This window comes from Drosophila virilis, chromosome 4 (assembly GCF_030788295.1).
Source record: "Drosophila virilis strain 15010-1051.87 chromosome 4, Dvir_AGI_RSII-ME, whole genome shotgun sequence".
NCBI lineage: Eukaryota > Metazoa > Arthropoda > Insecta > Diptera > Drosophilidae > Drosophila > Drosophila virilis.
This window is the reverse complement of record NC_091546.1, coordinates 1,032,118-1,050,502: the sequence shown is the minus strand read 5'-3', so window position 1 is coordinate 1,050,502 and position 18,385 is coordinate 1,032,118. Positions and strand designations below refer to the sequence as shown.

General features: G+C 39.2%; 1 protein-coding gene across 1 annotated transcript in view; it reads left to right on the top strand.

The window, feature by feature from the left end:
- Nucleotides 1–11,199: 11,199 nt before the first annotated feature.
- Nucleotides 11,200–18,385, top strand: part of beat-IIIb (beaten path IIIb) — a 36,506-nt gene continuing 29,320 nt past the window's right edge. Inside the window, 2 exon segments of the mRNA XM_002059126.4 lie at nucleotides 11,200–11,842; nucleotides 14,192–15,199. Coding sequence (XP_002059162.2) covers nucleotides 15,058–15,199 — 142 coding nt within the window. The 5' untranslated portion in view covers nucleotides 11,200–11,842; nucleotides 14,192–15,057.

Here is an 18,385-nt window from a genome sequence, read left to right as displayed (position 1 = left end):
AGTCAAGCGGGAATGAAACAAAACATAATTGATTTTTTTTTAAATAAATAATATTGAATATACATTTTATTTAATGATGTTTAGTCATGAGCAATAATTATAATTTTAAATCTAAAAAAACTTTTTAACTCCCATATTTGTTATTGTTTTAACAAACGGCGAATGAACTGGGAATTTCTTCTCTCTTGCAGCTGCCGGAAGTGTGAGGATTTTTTGAAATAGCTCAAAATGTAAATTGTTTTTTTTTCTACAAATACCGGAAATCTCCTTAAGAGGTGACTAACTCTAAAATTGGAAGGCTTAACAAAAATAGTTGTTCGCTTTTAGCTGCAAGCATTGAAATCTAAATATAGCTTCTCCCCATTCACAGACATGTTCTCAACTATGTCTATTATTATATTTGCATGCAGCTTTGTTTGGTTTAGCTTAAAGATATGGCAATAATAATCGTGCTCGCACTTTGTGCCATCGAAAAGGCAGCTCAAGCGTGGAATTTAATATAGTCGTTCGTTGCCTCGCCGTGGGTGTTGCAACAGCCGAGCATAGCTGATGTGGCAGGTGAGGCTAATGCCACAACCTGGGCCAAATTGACACGCGCCACTATTTAAGGCCGTCGCAATGAGCTCATTGTTATGGTGGCGCCTCCAAATGAGCGGCATAACTCAATAAAAGCCATTGTTGACGCGCTTGCTGACGGGCTGGCTGACGGGCTGACGGGTTGCTCTGATATTCAGGCAACCGTGCACATATTAAATAAGCAATATAAACAGTCGGTCGCGCTGCTGAAAAGCTGAACATTCTGATTGGGCTGGCAGCTCGTAACTCGCAGCCCGTGCCGCCAATTGGGTGCTCGCGGTTTGCCGCAACATAAATTAAGGCCAACGCTCGGCTGCCTCATCAGTCAAGCGTCGTGTAGTTTGTAGCGCGTTTTATTAGCTACGCGCCGTAAGCATAATTTTCCAGCAAAACAGCTTAAAAATTTGCATACGCACACACTCACATGTACGCACACACCTGCACATATGTGGGCCGTATGGGAAAGGGATATGAATATTGCGTCTGGCGTCTAATTGAAACTATGCAGCTGCTCAAATTGAGACAATTAGTGGCAAGGCTTGACAAACTTGGTTCAGCTAAATCTTGATTGCTTGCGCCATGCAGATTTTTCAATTTACATTTCATTTGCTGTGTGTTTTTGTGTGTGTGCTTAGCAGAAGTTTAACAACTTAAATTTAGGCATAGAAACAATAACAAATTGAGTGCTGCCCGGTTTTCTTTTATTTGTATATATATATATCTATTATCTATTATTATATATATATTTACACATCATTATATTCGACTGTATTTGTTTGTTTTATTTCCTTCTTTCTCTTTGGTTAGCTTATTTAATGATACTACTTTTTAGCATCTTAACCTAGCCTTATAATGGGATTAACATTCTCAACATTTCCTATTAGGTTTTATATTTATTTGATTTAAATTTATTTTAATACCCGGCTTGGGAGATCGTTGGGATAGATCCCACGAAGACTTCGTCGCTTTCTTCTGCAAAGCTTTCTTGCCAAATTATTAGGGTGCGCAGAAAGACAGGAAGAAGGGGACAATTTGCTGGTGGACTCTTGACTCTTGGTTTCTTGATGGCTTTAGAAGTAGGGATCAAAAAAAATAACAAAGATGTGGGTTCGAGTTCCAGGCGAATGCCATAGTACTCAATGCTATTTAAAATAATGCTAAATAATTTAAACAAGTTTGGCTTACTTTCCCATATCTAATATAATAATTGTACTTTTTGGGCTGACCCTTATATATGTTATTTTTTGTTTTTATTATTTATTTGATGAATGTTTTTCCTTCCTACGGTCATTTTCTTTTAGGCTATTTACATTGTAAATATTACGAAAATCTACGAACAACATTTTATTTGAGCTAATATCAAATGCGTGACATATTTGAAAGCCACAAAACTGCATGACCTCAGTGCCAATTGAGCTGCTTAAACTTACCTGCATGAAGTGGATTCTTGAGAGTTGCCAAGTTAATTTGCCACAAAATTGTCTTTTATTCAAATCACGCACACCCACACACACACACACACACACCCATACATATATGCACATACAGCATTCGTAATGGTGTTCTGAACATGCATAAGCTGGCTCAGAAGCATGCATATTTCTGGGCGAGTGTAAAATTGCTGGGCTCTGGCTCCGGCTCTGGCGCTGGTTGGTCGGCCTCTTTTGCTTATGTTCTATCGAGGACTGGCACATTCGAAGGACATTAGCATAAAAGCGTTGCTAATACACAGCTGGAGACAGCTAACAAGAAACACTTAATGAAGCAATTTTTAGCAGCAGCAGCAGCTACAAGCAACTGCAGCTGCATAAAAAGCAACAACTCAACTTCCTGCCAAAGCCGAAAAGCCTTCTCTCCCTCTCTCTTTATCCCTCTCTCTCAGCACGTGTGTTTGCTTGTGCAAAAGTGTGTACAGGTGACTTAATCAACATGCAACTCATTTTGTTTTCCATGCGGGTGTGTGTGTGTGTGTGTGTGTGTGTGTGTGCATATACCGTGGCTTGTTTGCACATGCGGGGAAATGTACGGGGGCTGCTGTGCTTGCCTGCGTGCAGGTATTTAGCAAAAGCTTCTCTGGGTTGCAACAACAATAACAATACGCACATGCATATAAGACACTAAATTGTGTTGAAATCAACAATGAGCCCAAAAACACAGGCGCCCACACAATCAGGCAGGACCTTTTGGTACCCGGACAAGGCAAAGACAGAAGCTCAGTGGGGCAAATGCATACAAATGGCTTGGCTGCAGCTCCTGGTAGCCTGGACATGATCCTCGGGCCCTGGGCGCAGCGGAAGCAGCCAGTTTTGCCGTTGATGTGAAATTATGCACACTGACAATATGGTATAAATGCCAGCCAAGGGTTCGCCTACATATCGATGCAGCTAGTTGACACCAGAGATGCTGCAGCAGGTAACTTCTTGATTTCTGTTGGCCTCAAGCGGTTGCCCATTGAGCAAATATATCATCATGTGAGAGGGGCCTGCCTTAATTAAGGCTACAGCCAGAAAGACTTGTTCGATTTTCTAAAGGAAGTGCAGCTAATGTGCTTTGTAAAGTGGCCAACGGGATTGTTGAGGGGGAAATAAAAACTAAAAAACAACTAATGATTGGTTTGGTATTTGTGGTATTTTCAGAAAAGGGAGTAAATGTTTTTTATAAGCCCAAAAACCCTGAAAAATATGAGATACCAAATAAAATAATTCCTATTTCAATATCCATTTTAAATTAACAGCGAGTATTTAAAACCCAAACTTGGTTTAACACAACACTTCGGTTTATTTGTGAGACTTTTTGCTTCGCAAAATAGACAAATATCCAAATATCACTCATGCTTCTAATTCCAAAAATAAGTTGTTGAGTCATGCCAAAAAAAAAATATTCGAAAATGAATGCCAATGCATTTAACACATATCTTCGGCATATTTTTGTGGTTTTCATTCTGGTATAGAAGTGTAGTTAGACAAGTTTTAATAATTAAAATAAAGAAATGAAATTGGATTTCATATTTTAATATTTTTAAGGTCTACTTCTATTTTGTGGTTAATATTTATGATCTAGTTTCATTGTTTTGCTGCAGCGTTAACTATGATTCCTCTGCGTGAGTCTATAAATCTTATGGCAAATGTAATTTGTACAGCTGTCCATTGAGCATCACACAAGAGTACAGTCGTTAGTTTTGCCGAGAATAAGGAAAAGCATGGACACATGAAAAAACAGTCATGCCACCATTTGAGGCAAGTGACAGCCAGAAGCATTTGCTGCTACTCCTTCGTGCAACAGTCCATGCAACACTTTGGCCATTAGAAAGCAAAAATTTAACAATGTCGCAAGTCAACTTGCTGAACCTCAACAGTTTGGCTCTTTGTGCTTGTCTGTCCGAGTGTGTGTGTGTGTGTGTGTGTGTGTGTGTACATGTGTGTGTCTGTGTGTGCGTGTGTGTCAGGGCAACACAGCCACAGGTCATAAATTCAATTTGGCTAACAAACACGTTGGCATGCACAAGCCCACACACACACACACACACACACACACACACACACAAACAAGCACATACAGACTTCCAGCTGTCGACTTTGTTATAAAAATCAACTGCAACCATTTCCTGAAATTCTTTGCCAGGCTAATTTTTAACGTTCTACATAGTTTTGTTGCTTCAATTTTCTCTTATATATATTTACATTTTTTATTTCCATTTGTAAATCGGATGCAAACGCAGTCGTAAACTAATTAAGATGATTAAAATCTTTTATTTTTTGCTGCTGTTATTTTCCTCCGGCATTTGCCGCGTAATTGGCAATAAAACTGAATGTGAATGGGGAGTCCATGAAACGTACTTTGTAAATTTGATATGGAATTCAATTTATTTATTTTGCTTGTTGTCTTGTTGACTCGTTGGCCGGCTCGTTGGCAAATAGAATCTGTAAAAATCTATAACAACAAGTTGCCAAAATAAACTTAAATAATAAAATCGCAGCAGAGGCCGTGGCCGATGTGGGGGCAGAGGCAGCAACAAATATCCGATTAAATTATGCTCAAAGTCAAAAGCGCAGACAAAATGGCCAGCAAAATGTAGGAAGCACTTTTTGGCGTACTGCAACGAAATAAGAAAAGTTTGCAGAGACACACACACACACACATCCGCACACCCACATGGACCCTTGTGTGTGCGTTCTCTTGCCAGCAAAATAAATCAAATAATTCAATTTTAAGCTAAACTTATTTTCGTATTAAAAATGAAAATCAAATAGAAGATAAAAAAGGATCAAGCTGTGCTCGCTCGCTACCGGCACTCGACGACTATCCCCTTCTCCGCCTCTGACCTCCCCCCTCCCACTCCCCTCGTTCGTCGACCAAGCTCTGTGACAGTGGGCGTGTGTATGGGGTCAGCTCACTTTGCTGGGCGTGGCAGAGAGCCATGCCAATGCATAAAACTGCAACCGCATGCCATGTGGGCTGTGTCTGCATGTGTGTGAGTGTGTGCGTGTGTGTGTGTAGCAAAGTCATATCCTTTTGCAATTTCGTCCACTAACCCCACACATATAGCATTCTGCGTGCATGAGTGTGTGTACAATAAAATTGTTTGTCGTTTGTATGTTGAGCAAAATGCTCGCTGCTTGCCTTAGATTTATGTCCAGCGGTGTCTGCGGGTCAGGGGCGTGGCACGGCGAGGGGTAGCTGGAGCTATTGCTGTAGCTGAAAGTAGTTTACTTTAGCTGTAAATTGCATGAAAGTTAAGCAGTTTCAGTGTCCAGCTTAGCTAATACCGCGCTCGGTTGCACAAAAGCCGCAAAATTCGAGTGCGTTTTGCGGATTCCAAAAGAGGGGCTGCTGGCCTGTGGGCGTGGCACAAAGTGCAAGACAAAATCAATTAACAGTTTAAGCTAACACAGCCCAGCCACTTAAAGTCTCTAAGTCTCTCAACACTTTCCAGGAATATGCGAGGAATTGATTTGATTGCGCATACGCCACGTGTTGCCGCAAAATAGTTTTCCATAGTTTTGTGCAAATGATTATTTTTTCTTGCGATGTCTGTAAATAACAAATAATAAATAACAAAATATGCATATAATTAACAATGGCAAAATTTGAGTGAAAGATGGAACGGAAATAAAATTTTTCGTAATCGAAAACGTGACCGTAATTTTGAGTCTAGCCTGAAATAGGCCTGTAAAGCAGTTCCAAAAAGAACTTTCCCAACCATATCGCTTTTAAATATTTTCTGAGAATATTTGTATACTAGATATATATATAAGTAGGTTCTTTCATTTATTTATTAGTATATATTATTATATTATTTATTTACTTATTGATTCTTCTATGTATTTTGTGGTTAGTCGAAAGCATTTTTGGGAACACTGCAGATGTGCTGCCTTTTGTCTGAATGAAATAACGATTTTCGCTTTTTTTTCGTTCTTTTTTTATGATTGGCATGTGTTAATAAATTTTCAAGGCTCACAGCTTGGCACGTTGTTCGTTTGCCATTTTCCACATAGCATTTTTCCCAATGCGTGAAAGCCCACACGTGTTTTGGAGTTTTTTGAGTGTGTGTGTGTGTGTGTGTGTGCTATGTTGAAGATGGCTGCAAATTAACTCACACTAATTTTGTGGTTCAATGAGCACACAACTATGACAACAGAAACGTAGCGTGAGGATTTACTTGCGCCGAGGTGTGAACAGTCAGGAATTCCCTTCGATTTTATGTGAGCTGGTTGTCAATAGAATGGAAGAATGATTGATAAATAAAAGGAACTGGGAGAGTATTAAAAGGGAGTAATATTGTCTACAGTGTTCTCTAAGATCCGATACGCTGTATTACTTTATCATAATTTATTAATGAAATGGAGTAATATTGTCCACAGCATCCTCTAAGAACCCGATAGGCTGTATTTGTTTATCATAATTTATTAATCACGAACTTTTATATACTAAAACTCGGATCGATTCCAGCTGCCTGGCAAATAAGCTTAATATGTTTATTTGATACGCGCCACGCATTTTGATGTATTTATGAAATTGTGAATATATTATTTTATTTTTCCTTTTGCGTTTTGTATTATTGGCAAACGCCAAACGGTGCAAATATATTTTCATTTATGTGTTTATACATTTCGATACGCATTCATCATGAAACATTGACAATTTTATCTGTGCGAATGCGAGAGGCAATTCTGGCCCAAGTTATCCTGTCCGCACAGAACTCAATCCCTCCTCCGCCCACCCCGCCCCCGTTCATGGCAGGGTTCGACCATTGGGCAAGCGAAAAAGTAAATTTATGCCATTGCCATGGAGGAAATGCGTGTTTAGCAAATGTTTTAAATTGTATAACGAGAATTTATGACGGACAGCGTTTTGGGTGAAGGTAAAAATTGCATGTTAAAATTCGTTTAATATTTTTTTTTTATTTTATATATTTGGCACTTCTTTTTATTATTTGTGTGTTGTCGAAAATATCGCATATATAAAAATGACAGCCGTGCGTTGAGCGGGCACATAAATTGTCATTTATTTTGGGGCCTGCGGCATTTCGAAATGGGCGTGGGCGTCGCCATGGGCATGGTATTTGTGCAGCATTTCAATGAGCAAATGCAAATAAATTAAAAATACACGCAAATAGACGAAGGCAAACGGAAAATATTGATGCTCTTTGCGTTTGGCGTTTCGCTTTCATAATTTTTGTTTCTGTTTTTATTTTTATATTTTTTTTATTTTATGTCTACATTTGGCGAACGTGACGAAATGTGTTGTGGCTCTTCTGCCCTAACCATGCGCCACGTTCCATAAATTAGATCGCATTTCATTGGGCCCCACAGTTGGCTAATGCGTCGTATACGCAATGCCCCAAGATACACGTGGAAGAGCGGCAAAAATTAATAGAATTTCCAGCCAGCCAGCGACTCGCAGCTTAAATTAAAGACGCTGTGGTTGCTGCGGCTGCTGAGGAGTGTGGAGAGAGGGCAGTCTGTGTATAGGAGAGAGGGGCGTGTGGGAGTTGTGGTTTGATGTGCGCCACGGCACGCTGATGAATGTGTGCAGACCGCTTAATTATTCATTGAGGGCAATGCATTGGAATGCCGTAGTATTATGCCAGGCCGCAAGCTTATAAATAGCGCGGCACAAACTGTACCAAACCATGCAATTGTGGTGCCGAATGCCGCCACATTAATCAGTGGTGCACATTGATTAGAGCGCTCGAGTGCAATAAAAGCCGCACACAATGCGAACAAACAATCATAACACATGAAAGTCTCTAAACAATGATGAACTTTGCGAGGCACACAAACTCCTCTCGACGGATGTGTGTCGCCTGTGCCAACTGCGACTGGCGCATTGTTTGTCTGATGAGCAAATCCCGCGAGGCATCTAATGTTATTTTTATGGCAATTTTATGTTTGCCCTGCATCGCCTGCGCCTCTCTGGCTGAGTCCACATGCATTTACACATCATAAAGCCAGCGATAATTGCAGTGAAAACTAGAAAATTCTTGCATTGTTACCCCGTCTGCTGCCGGGGTGTCCGCCCCTTGGAGTCGTCTGTGTCAAGTAATAATATGTCTGTAATCATTAGACGCCAGCGTGCAATGACTTCACACACACACACACACACACTCAAACTCATACCCCTTTACATACGTAGGCTACAGTTATCATCATCCGGACATGCACACTGCCTACGACCGACATAAGCGGCAAAACTGTTGGCCACGAGTTCGGGTATTTATAAAAAAAAATAATAAACACATTTATTAAGTGATCATGAATAATATAGCTCCAACCAAAATCTGGATGAATATATGTGCAATGACAGATTTACGAGAGAAACTCTACAAGTTTCTTACTTTCGAAAACGTCTTTGAAATCTTTTGTCGCCTGTGCCACACACAGTTGTGCGTATATGCATATGTGTATGTGTGTGTGTTTGTTTCTTGGCGTGAATGTGATGTGTGTTCCTGTGCGTGCTGTTCCCTTTCTTTTTTTTCTTTTTTGGAATATTAAACATGAACAAAATGTGAGCGTGCTTTAGCTGCGTTTTGTGAACCCAATGACCGACTTGTTTGTTGAGTAGGTGTTTGGGGTGGGAATGAGTGTGTGAGTGTGTGTGTGGGTGTGTGTGCGGGTGTGTGCAGATGTCTAGATGAAGCTGCTGCTGACTGCGAACACTTTCAATTGCTTTTCACTGATGTTTAAGAAATCAGAAAAAACTATAGCATACTTATGAGTGCTTATATAGCTGAATGTTGGGCAAAAGAAAAACTACTACTAGAATTTCTTAAATCTAAACATAAACATGTCAAAAGAGTTGAATGCTCGCAAATTAGTTGTTCTGGGCTTATCTGTTGATCAGGTAAAATGCATATATTTTTATCTGGTTAGTGAGACGCAATTAAACAAGAAGTCAGTTTGGGCAGGAGCACAATTTGTAATCAAATGAAACATTTAAATTATTTTGTTGGCAGTAGAAGGCACTCAGCACAGGGCAAAAACATAAAGAAAAGTAATTTGTATGCAAAATAGATGCGACTGTCAGGTTGTAGGAGGGCCTGATAGAGCTGAGGCTGAGGAGTTGGTGTCACACTATTTGCGACTGGCTCACATTTACATGCTAAATAGCTGCAACTGGCTAAATCCGTTGATGACAATCCACTCAGACTGTCTGCTGAGGCCTGGAGCCCAATAGAGCCCAATGGAGCTGCCATTGTCTGAGCTGCCGAAATAAGCCAAGAGTACAAATTTGATTTTGAAATGCCAGCGCTCACTCACTCAGTTTCTTGCCAGGCTTGTAATTGAAATGTTAAATAATGAAGCCTGTGGAGCGCAAAAGATTCAATCAGCTCATGAATTAGTTCGAGTTGCGTAGATTTAAACGAATTTTAGCTGACAAAAGGACGAGCACTGGGACAGGACACGTATTATTACCTACGAGCTCGACGAGAGTCGATAATCAAATTTATGCAATTTCCAAACAACTTGAAACAAAACAGAGACACACACACACACACAGTATTGAAAAAGTTGACGCAATCAATTTCAGTTAATTTGCCCCCTTTCTCTCACACATACATTCTTCTTCATCTCCCCTGTTCTTCTCTCTGTTGCTATCTCTGTTCTTTGCTCAGTTGTTGCAAAGTGTCTAAATTAGCGCGCATTGCAACCTGGCAAGTAAAGTTTTTCGCTCAAGTAAAAGTGCAAATTCTTAATTCTCTACAATTCTCTCTCACTCTCTCTCTCTCTCTCTCTCTCTCTCTATCTATCTATCTATGAGCCAAGTTGAGGCGCGTTTCAGCGTTATGACTGTCAATGAGCCGATGCTGGCCAACTGCTGCCTGCCTCAACTGCAAATTTCTACTGGTATGTGCAACAGCAACAACAACTAAAACAATTGTTGCTGTTGTTTTTGTTGTGGGTCTCGCTCAGTGGGCCAAGTTTGGCTTCAGTCTGCGGCAGTCAGCACTTTTTTGTTTGGCCTAATGATGCGCAGCCCCATGCTCGTGTTTTTGGCAAGTATTCGTGTGTGTGTGTGTGTGTGTGCGTTTGTGTGTATAAGCCTGAGTTGTTGTTGCTATTATTGTACATATCTGTGAAATGCTGCTGATGCAGGCGCGCTTATGCTATACATGAGTATGGGTGTATAATGCGCTCATAGATATATGTATAGAGGAGCACAGCTTGCAGCAGAAGTATTCATTTGAAGTGCATAATTATTGCACTTAACAAACAAGTAATTGTTTTTATTTGGATTAAAAATTTTTTTATTTACAACCGATAAGCTGTTATTATTTTGCTAGGGCTAGACTTTTTTTGTTGGCCAGGTTCTTTTTAGGCCTCCCTCTTTCTTGCCTCCTCAGCAGGTTCCTTAGTCAGGACGCTAGGGAAGTAATTGTTAGTTTAGAATAAATGAAACTGTAGATTTAAGAGTAAAAATCAATTTTTTGGCTTTTATAATTTGTTCAAAAGCACGAGGGTAACAAAGAATATTTATAAAAGTTTCACTTAATCGTTGAAAATTATTTAATAAATTAAAATTATATCAACAAAATTTAACGATTTTATTTGATTGCTTTTAAAAATAAATACATTTTATACAAAAACACAGCACAACACAAGTTTAAATGTATAACCGATTTTAGCTTTTGTTTTGGGTATCTTTTTTCATGCTTCTTGTTAATCAGCTCCTATTTAAATAATTTTGTATTGACATCATTTTGAATAGCCTTGCTGACTAATACTAATGAGGTTTTCATATTATTATTTAAACTAGCCTTGTGGTGAATTTCCCCCTATTTTCAAAATCTAACAGCAAACGAAACAGCGAAAAGCTGTGCTACAAAATGGAATCGAAATACAAGAGAGCGCGAGATTGAACTATTGAGAAACTCTCTGAACAGCAAACTCTCTCGAGTGACGTACTCTCTCAAAATCTCTCTCTCTTTCTGTCGCTCTGCGTTTGCTTTCGCAACCTCAGACAATACGAAACAGGTTTTGTGCGAGCGTATTTCCTTTCTGGCCAAGTTAGCTCGGCTTTTCTTAGCCTGACTTCCGGTCGTTGCCATCGGCCGAAGTCGTGCGTGTGGCCCAAGTGAAAAGCAGGTAATGAGGAGAGCGAAGCTTTTAGTCTTGGTCGGTTATTGGTGCTGTGTGGTTGAGACGACGACAAGCGCTGCGAGCCCGACAGAAGAAGCGACGACAGCGACGACTGCGACGACGACGACGTTGATTCGTAATGTGTGTGTGTGTGTCTGTGTGTGTGTGTACGTGTGTGAATTAGCAGTGAAAAGGCTAAACTAGGTGTGCGAGTGTGTGCATATGACAAGGCAGAAACGAAATAAAAACAATAACAAAAAATAAGTCAATGAGTGTGGGACTGCAGCGAAACACTCGCGAGTCGCATTCACATTCAAGCGAGTTTATTCAAACATTTATTTGCCGTCTCGTTTGACAAATTAAAATGCATAAATTATGAATGAAAGTAGCGTTACGTGCGTGTCAACTAATAATTTGTTATTATTCTAATGCACGTGGCCAGAGCTCGAAATACTTCGCACCCTGTGTAACTTCAACTCAAACTGGCGAGACAAGGCCGTGAACCGCGCCTTCCGCCTTCTCGCATAAGCCAAATAAACAACAAAAAATATGCCAATTGCCAGCAGCAACAACAATAGAAACAACAACAAGCGCAGCAGCTCAGAGGCAAAGCTGCCTTTTCATTGCCAACATCGTTCACTTCCTGGCCACAAAGCATATTAAGACCCAGAGCGGCAAAGGAAAATGTGAGTATTACAGTGAGTCGCACAATTTAAGCCATATTTCCCTTGAGGGCCGGGGCGGACGCTCTGCACATTTTTCTAATGGACTGCACAACAAATTTCAGTTGAAATTTTAGCCCGTGCCGCACACGCGCCTCAGGTGTCCACATAAATTACAATAATTATGAAACTCTTGCTATAAAACGGCCAAAACAGTGGCCAACATGGAGACCCAAACATTGGCCAAAACGGTGGCTATTTATCTGCCTCAAGTTGCGTTAGTTTATGAAGCCAATTTAAAAATTGGCATTGTTATTTAAAGCAATTGAAAAACTTGCCCAAAATATATTAAAGGTGTTTGGCTTTCAAGTATTTGAATATTTTCTGTGACATTGTAACTAAGCCAAAAAAAAGCTGGGTTTATTTTTGGAATTTAATGAAAAATGTAGCTAAAAATAAAAATTCGTTAAATTGCTTTTCGGCTTTTAATTCAAGACTTTCATCGAGAGAGTCTCTTAAGAACGAGATTGTACACAAATTGTAAGCAAACGCCAGGTGCTCGAGTCGCAAGTGCTTGATAGATAAATGCTCAGTATTAAGTTGTTAAATGATGCAAACATTTTGAGCAAAAAATGTTGCAATATTTATATAAATTTTATATTTTACGTTACTTTGCGAAAGAACAATTAGTTGGCTCTACTCTTGTATTTAAATTCTACACATTTAGTTTATGTTGCAATTTGAGCTTAAATTTTAAAGCAATCACCGGCTCAAAAGAACCTGCCAAAGGGACAGCATTGGCCCTGGCCCCAAACGCACATACAGAAAAGCAGCACAAAAATAAATGGCCCGACTCAGAACAACGATGTTCAGTCAGTCTGTCAGTCAGTCAGTCTGTCACTGTGTCTGTCAGCCAGTCGGAGAGTCAGTCATTTAGTCAGTCAAGCAGTGCAGGCACTCAGTCATTTCTTTATTCAGCATTCAGCCGAGCTTGGCCTACATAGCAGCACGAGTTTAGCCTGTTTGTGTATAGGTGTGTATGTGTATGTGTGTGTGAGGCTGTGTGCGTGCAAGTGTTTGCAGTGTGGTTGGCTTTGTTGGTGCGGCTATCGAAATGTCTTGCCACGTTGCCTTCGTGTGGCAATGTCGGGCTTAAAGCGAAATTTAAAATGCGAATTGCGGCACACACGGCGTATGCGTAATATAATTTCATTAGGCCAAGCTGCCGAAGATGCGCTCCAAACTGGCAGCCCAGGCAGCAGTTGATGACCTCTGCGAGGCGCCGTTCTTCGGCCTTGGTGCTGCTTCGCTTTGGTTATTTGCATATTTAACAAGGCGTCGCTATTCAAGCCACATAATTAATTATGCAAAAGGTTGAGAAAAACAGAACTTGGCTATGTAAATGCTCGAGCTAGTCTATTTACTTATACACATGCCTGACAAGATAGAGTATACGCACCGTGGTCCAAACAACTATTTTGCATAAGCCACTCGAATGGCTGGCACGTGCCTGAATCTAGCTTTAAATAGCTGACAACAAGGTGCTAAAATTATTCATAGCTTCTAATTACGTAACATGATTTTCATTTGAAAAGTTTCCTCTCTCACTTGCTGTGTGTGTTCATTTTCTTATGTTTGTTTAATTGATTTTATGTAAATTCAATTTTTGGCCAAGCAATACAAATGAAACCCGAAATGCATAGCTCTTGTCATATTTCGCTTTTGAGATTTCGAGATTTGCCAACAAATATTATTAATTTATACACTTATTTATGTGTTTGTCTTACTGGGTCTCGAGCAGCTTAATTGAGTTTATATCATGGCACTCGAATTAGTCGCCAGCTCGACGCATCTTTTCGGAGAGAGCATAATTGCCATTAAACACATTCTGTTAGTTATTTATAAATTACGCTGCATTCCATAGATACCTTCGTTATGAAAACATATCAATTTACAAGTAATACAATGGCATCTATCAATGTGGGGCCAATTATAATATTTTATATTGAATTAAATGTGCTACGATTATATAACATATTGAATGTCCTAGCACATTACGTAAAAAATAGAATTTTATTAAAATTCATTAATAATTTGCTTTGCATGCTTGTAGAAAATATAGCTTATTATATTTTATAGTCTTTTTTATTTTGCATAATTTTTCAAATTAAGGAAAAACACAAATTTAAAAGTATTTTTTATTTGTTGTACGTTTTGCTTTATTTAATAAGTTTCTTTAAGCAGCAATAAAAGCGCAGCTAGTTCATAACTATTAATATTAAAAACATTTCTGAAAAAAATGTTATTTCGAATTTAAAAAACATAAATAATAAAATAACTTACTATATTTTATTTGTACTTAATTTCTTGCAGTTTAATAGTTGCAACTGGCACAAAACAAAGTCTGTTGCAATACAAATGTTGTTGGAAATTTGGAAACTGTAATTTTTTTGATGCTTCAATTAATTTAACCACACAAATTGGAAGAAGCAGCAGAAGAGAAGCAACAATAACAACAACAGCGAGAGAAGACAAACTGTAATGGGAAAGGAAGCAAAGACAAACGCGCGCAAATAACAGACAAACACAAATTGCTGAACAAACACTGGCAGGACGCACGACATGTAAATGTAACTGCGAGCACATTCATGTACGTGTGTAAAGGTGTGTGTGTAGAGCGCATAATAAGAAGAGCAAATAGCAAGAAGCGCGTGGAAAATAAAAATAAATAGCAAACGACAAAACGCATACCACAACCCAAAGGAGAAAGGCTAAAGAAGAAAGTAGGGGAAGCGGAAGTGGTGGATAGAGAAGGAAAGGAGGACATCGGATCCTGGTGGGTGACGCGTTCCCTCGTTGGCGGTCAAGGGAAATTTATTGCATTGCGCAAATGAGACAACAACAAGACGAGCAGCCAAACTAAAACGCAAAGCAAACAGCAGTAAAAGCAGTCAAAGGAGAACAAAATGGAATAAGTAGAAGCAACAAAAAAAAAAAAAAAGAAAAAAAATACGCTACGTACCCCAAATTGTAGCTAAAGAAAAATAACCGAAAAATTCCGCAACAAATTGAAAAATTAAAGTTTTACCAGCGCCAAGCCAAGCTAACGAAACCGACGAAAGAAAAACTTGGCCAAGAAAAAGCGCCAAAAGTGTTACAAACAGCCACCAGAAGAGAAACCCAGCCAGACGGAGCAAAGGGAGGGAGGAAGACGCAACGGAACACATTAATGCTACAAAATGGGTGCAACTTTGAATAGACGACGACGTGGCCGTTGCCTGCAACTGAGCGCCTGCTGCTCCTGCTCCTGCTCCTCCACATCCTTCACATTCAGCCGCCTGCTAGTGCTGGCTCTGACGCTGGCCGCCCTGCTCTGCAGCGGTGAGTACTTTACGAGCGGGGGTTTGGGGGCTAGTTCCTGAATGTTTATTTAATTTATTAGCAACTTTGGCGAACGTCAACGCCAGCAACAAACGAGCCCTACAAAAATTGGCCAAGAAGTTTTCCTTTTTTGTACACAGTTCTTTTGGTTGGGAGGCGTGCAAATATTTTAGCCAACAATATTAGTTTGGCAGCCACATTTTGGCGCCCCTTTAAGAGCCATGTGCCATATTCTGATACGAGCTCTTAATCGATTTAAGGCCTGGCAGACTTTGACAGTTGACAGAGTCAACGGCGAACCAAAGCCTTCGAATCTTTGGATCCCGAATACATTGCCAAGCTGCTCAAATCTCTGCAGTAATTGGCAGGCGATAAACTTTGTGGCATGTTTAACCCTCTTCACGACCTTCGGTTCACTTTAAACTTGACGCATTAATCTGAACTTTGGCTTACTTATTTTTAATTAAGTTCATCAAACTAGTTAAAAATATAAACAAAAATTAACTGCCAACTTGGCCCTGTGGCCAGATTTTTGGGGACATTGAGACTAAGTTGGGTTCAAAAGAATGCAAAGTTTGATTATAAAATTCAGATTTTTGTCTATTTTAATTTTTTGCAATATATTCAATATGTGCATGTATGTGCAACAAGTACATTTTGTTATTTAATAGCTGGCATACGCGACGTATATGCAATGCAAACAAATCACAAAAACTGTTTGTCGCTTTCTAATTGGTTAAACAAAAATAGAAATATAAATATATTTATTAGTTATTATTTAAATTAATGGAATTTTTAATTTGGAAAGATTTCCGAACAAAAAGTTATAATTATCATACCATTCTCTCAGCGGTTGAAGGTAATATTTTGACATGAATTTCGACCAAAAACAGTGTAGTCAGATTTTAAAGGCAAATTGATTTACAGGCCAAACCATAAACAAAAACCCAAATTTCGTGAAAATCGGATGAGATAAGACCAAGTTATAAAGGTGGGAAAATTCGACCGATGTCTATATATCATATATGAGGGTAACATTTGGACATGAATTTCGACCAAAAACAGTGTTGTCAGATTTTGATGCCAAATTGATTAGTGGGCCAAACCATGATTAATAACCCAAGTTTCCTGAAAGTCGGATGAGATTTGACCAAGTTATGGGGGTGGGAAATTTTGACCCATCCCTATATAGGAATCTTAGGGTAAGATTTTGACATGAAATTCGACTAAAAAATATGTGTTCGGCTATGAATGTCAGATTAATCTTGAGGGAAAACCAGGAAGAAAAAGCCAATCCTCGTGAATATCGGATGAGATATGACCAATATATGGGGGTGGGAAAATTCGACCTATGTCTATATATCATATATGAGGGTAACATTTGGACATGAATTTCGACCAAAAACAGTGTTGTCAGATTTTGATGCCAAATTGATTAGTGGGCCAAACCATGATTAATAACCCAAGTTTCCTGAAAATCGGATGAGATTTGACCAAGTTATGGGGGTGGGAAATTTTGACCCATCCCTATATAGGAATCTTAGGGTAAGATTTTGACAGGAAATTCGACTAAAAAATATGTGTTCGGCTATGAATGTCAGATTAATCTTGAGGGAAAACCAGGAAGAAAAAGCCAATCCTCGTGAATATCGGATGAGATATGACCAATATATGGGGGTGGGAAAATTCGACCTATGTCTATATATCATATATGAGGGTAACATTTGGACATGAATTTCGACCAAAAACAGTGTTGTCAGATTTTGATGCCAAATTGATTAGTGGGCCAAACCATGATTAATAACCCAAGTTTCGTGAAAATCGGATGAGATTTGACCAAGTTATGGGGGTGGGAGATTTTGACCCATCTCTATATAGGAATCTTGGGGTAAGATTTTGGCATGAAATTCGACTAAAAAATATGTATTCAGCTATGAATGCCAGATTAATCGGGAGGGAAAACCAAGAAGAAAAAGCCAATCCTCGTGAAAATCGGATGAGATATGACCAATTTATGGGGGTAGGAAAATTCGACCTACATATGTCTATATATCATATATGAGGGTAACATTTGGACATGAATTTCGACCAAAAACAGTGTTGTCAGATTTTGATGCCAAATTGATTAGTGGGCCAAACCATGATTAAGAACCCAAGTTTCGTGAAAATCGGATGAGATTTGACCAAGTTATGGGGGTGGGAAATTTTGACACATCTCTATATAGGAATCTTGGGGTAAGATTTTGGCATGAAATTCGACTAAAAAATATGTGCCCAGCTATGAATGCCAGATTAATCTGGAGGCAAAACCAGGAAGAAAAAACTAATCCTCGTGAAAATCGGATGAGATATGACCAATATATGGGGATAGGAAAATTCGACCTATGTCTATATATCATATATGAGGGTAACATTTGGACATGAATTTCGACCAAAAACAGTGTTGTCAGATTTTGATGCCAAATTGATAAGTGGGCCAAACCATGATTAAGAACCCAAGTTTCGTGAAAATCGGATGAGATTTGACCGAGTTATGGGGGTGGAAAATTTTGACCCATATAGGAATGGGAAATTTTGACCCATCCCTATATCTTGGGGTAAGATATTGACATGAAATTCGACTAAAAAATATGTGTTCGGCTATGAATGTCAGATTAATCTTGAGGGAAAACCAGGAAGAAAAAGCCAATCCTCGTGAATATCGGATGAGATATGACCAATATATGGGGGTGGGAAAATTCGACCTATGTCTATATATCATATATGAGGGTAACAATTGGACATGAATTTCGACCAAAACAGTGTTGTCAGATTTTGATGCCAAATTGATTAGTGGGCCAAACCATGATTAATAACCCAAGTTTCCTGAAAATCGGATGAGATTTGACCAAGTTATGGGGGTGGGAAATTTGGACCCATCCCTATATAGGAATCTTGGGGTAAGATTTTGACATGAAATTCGACTAAAAAATATGTGTTCGGCTATGAATGTCAGATTAATCTTGAGGGAAAGCCAGGAAGAAAACGCCAATCCTCGTGAATATCGGATGAGATATGACCAATATATTGGGGGTGGGAAAATTCGACCTATGTCTATATATCATATATGAGGGTAACATTTGGACATGAATTTCGACCAAAAACAGTGTTGTCAGATTTTGATGCCAAATTGATTAGTGGGCCAAA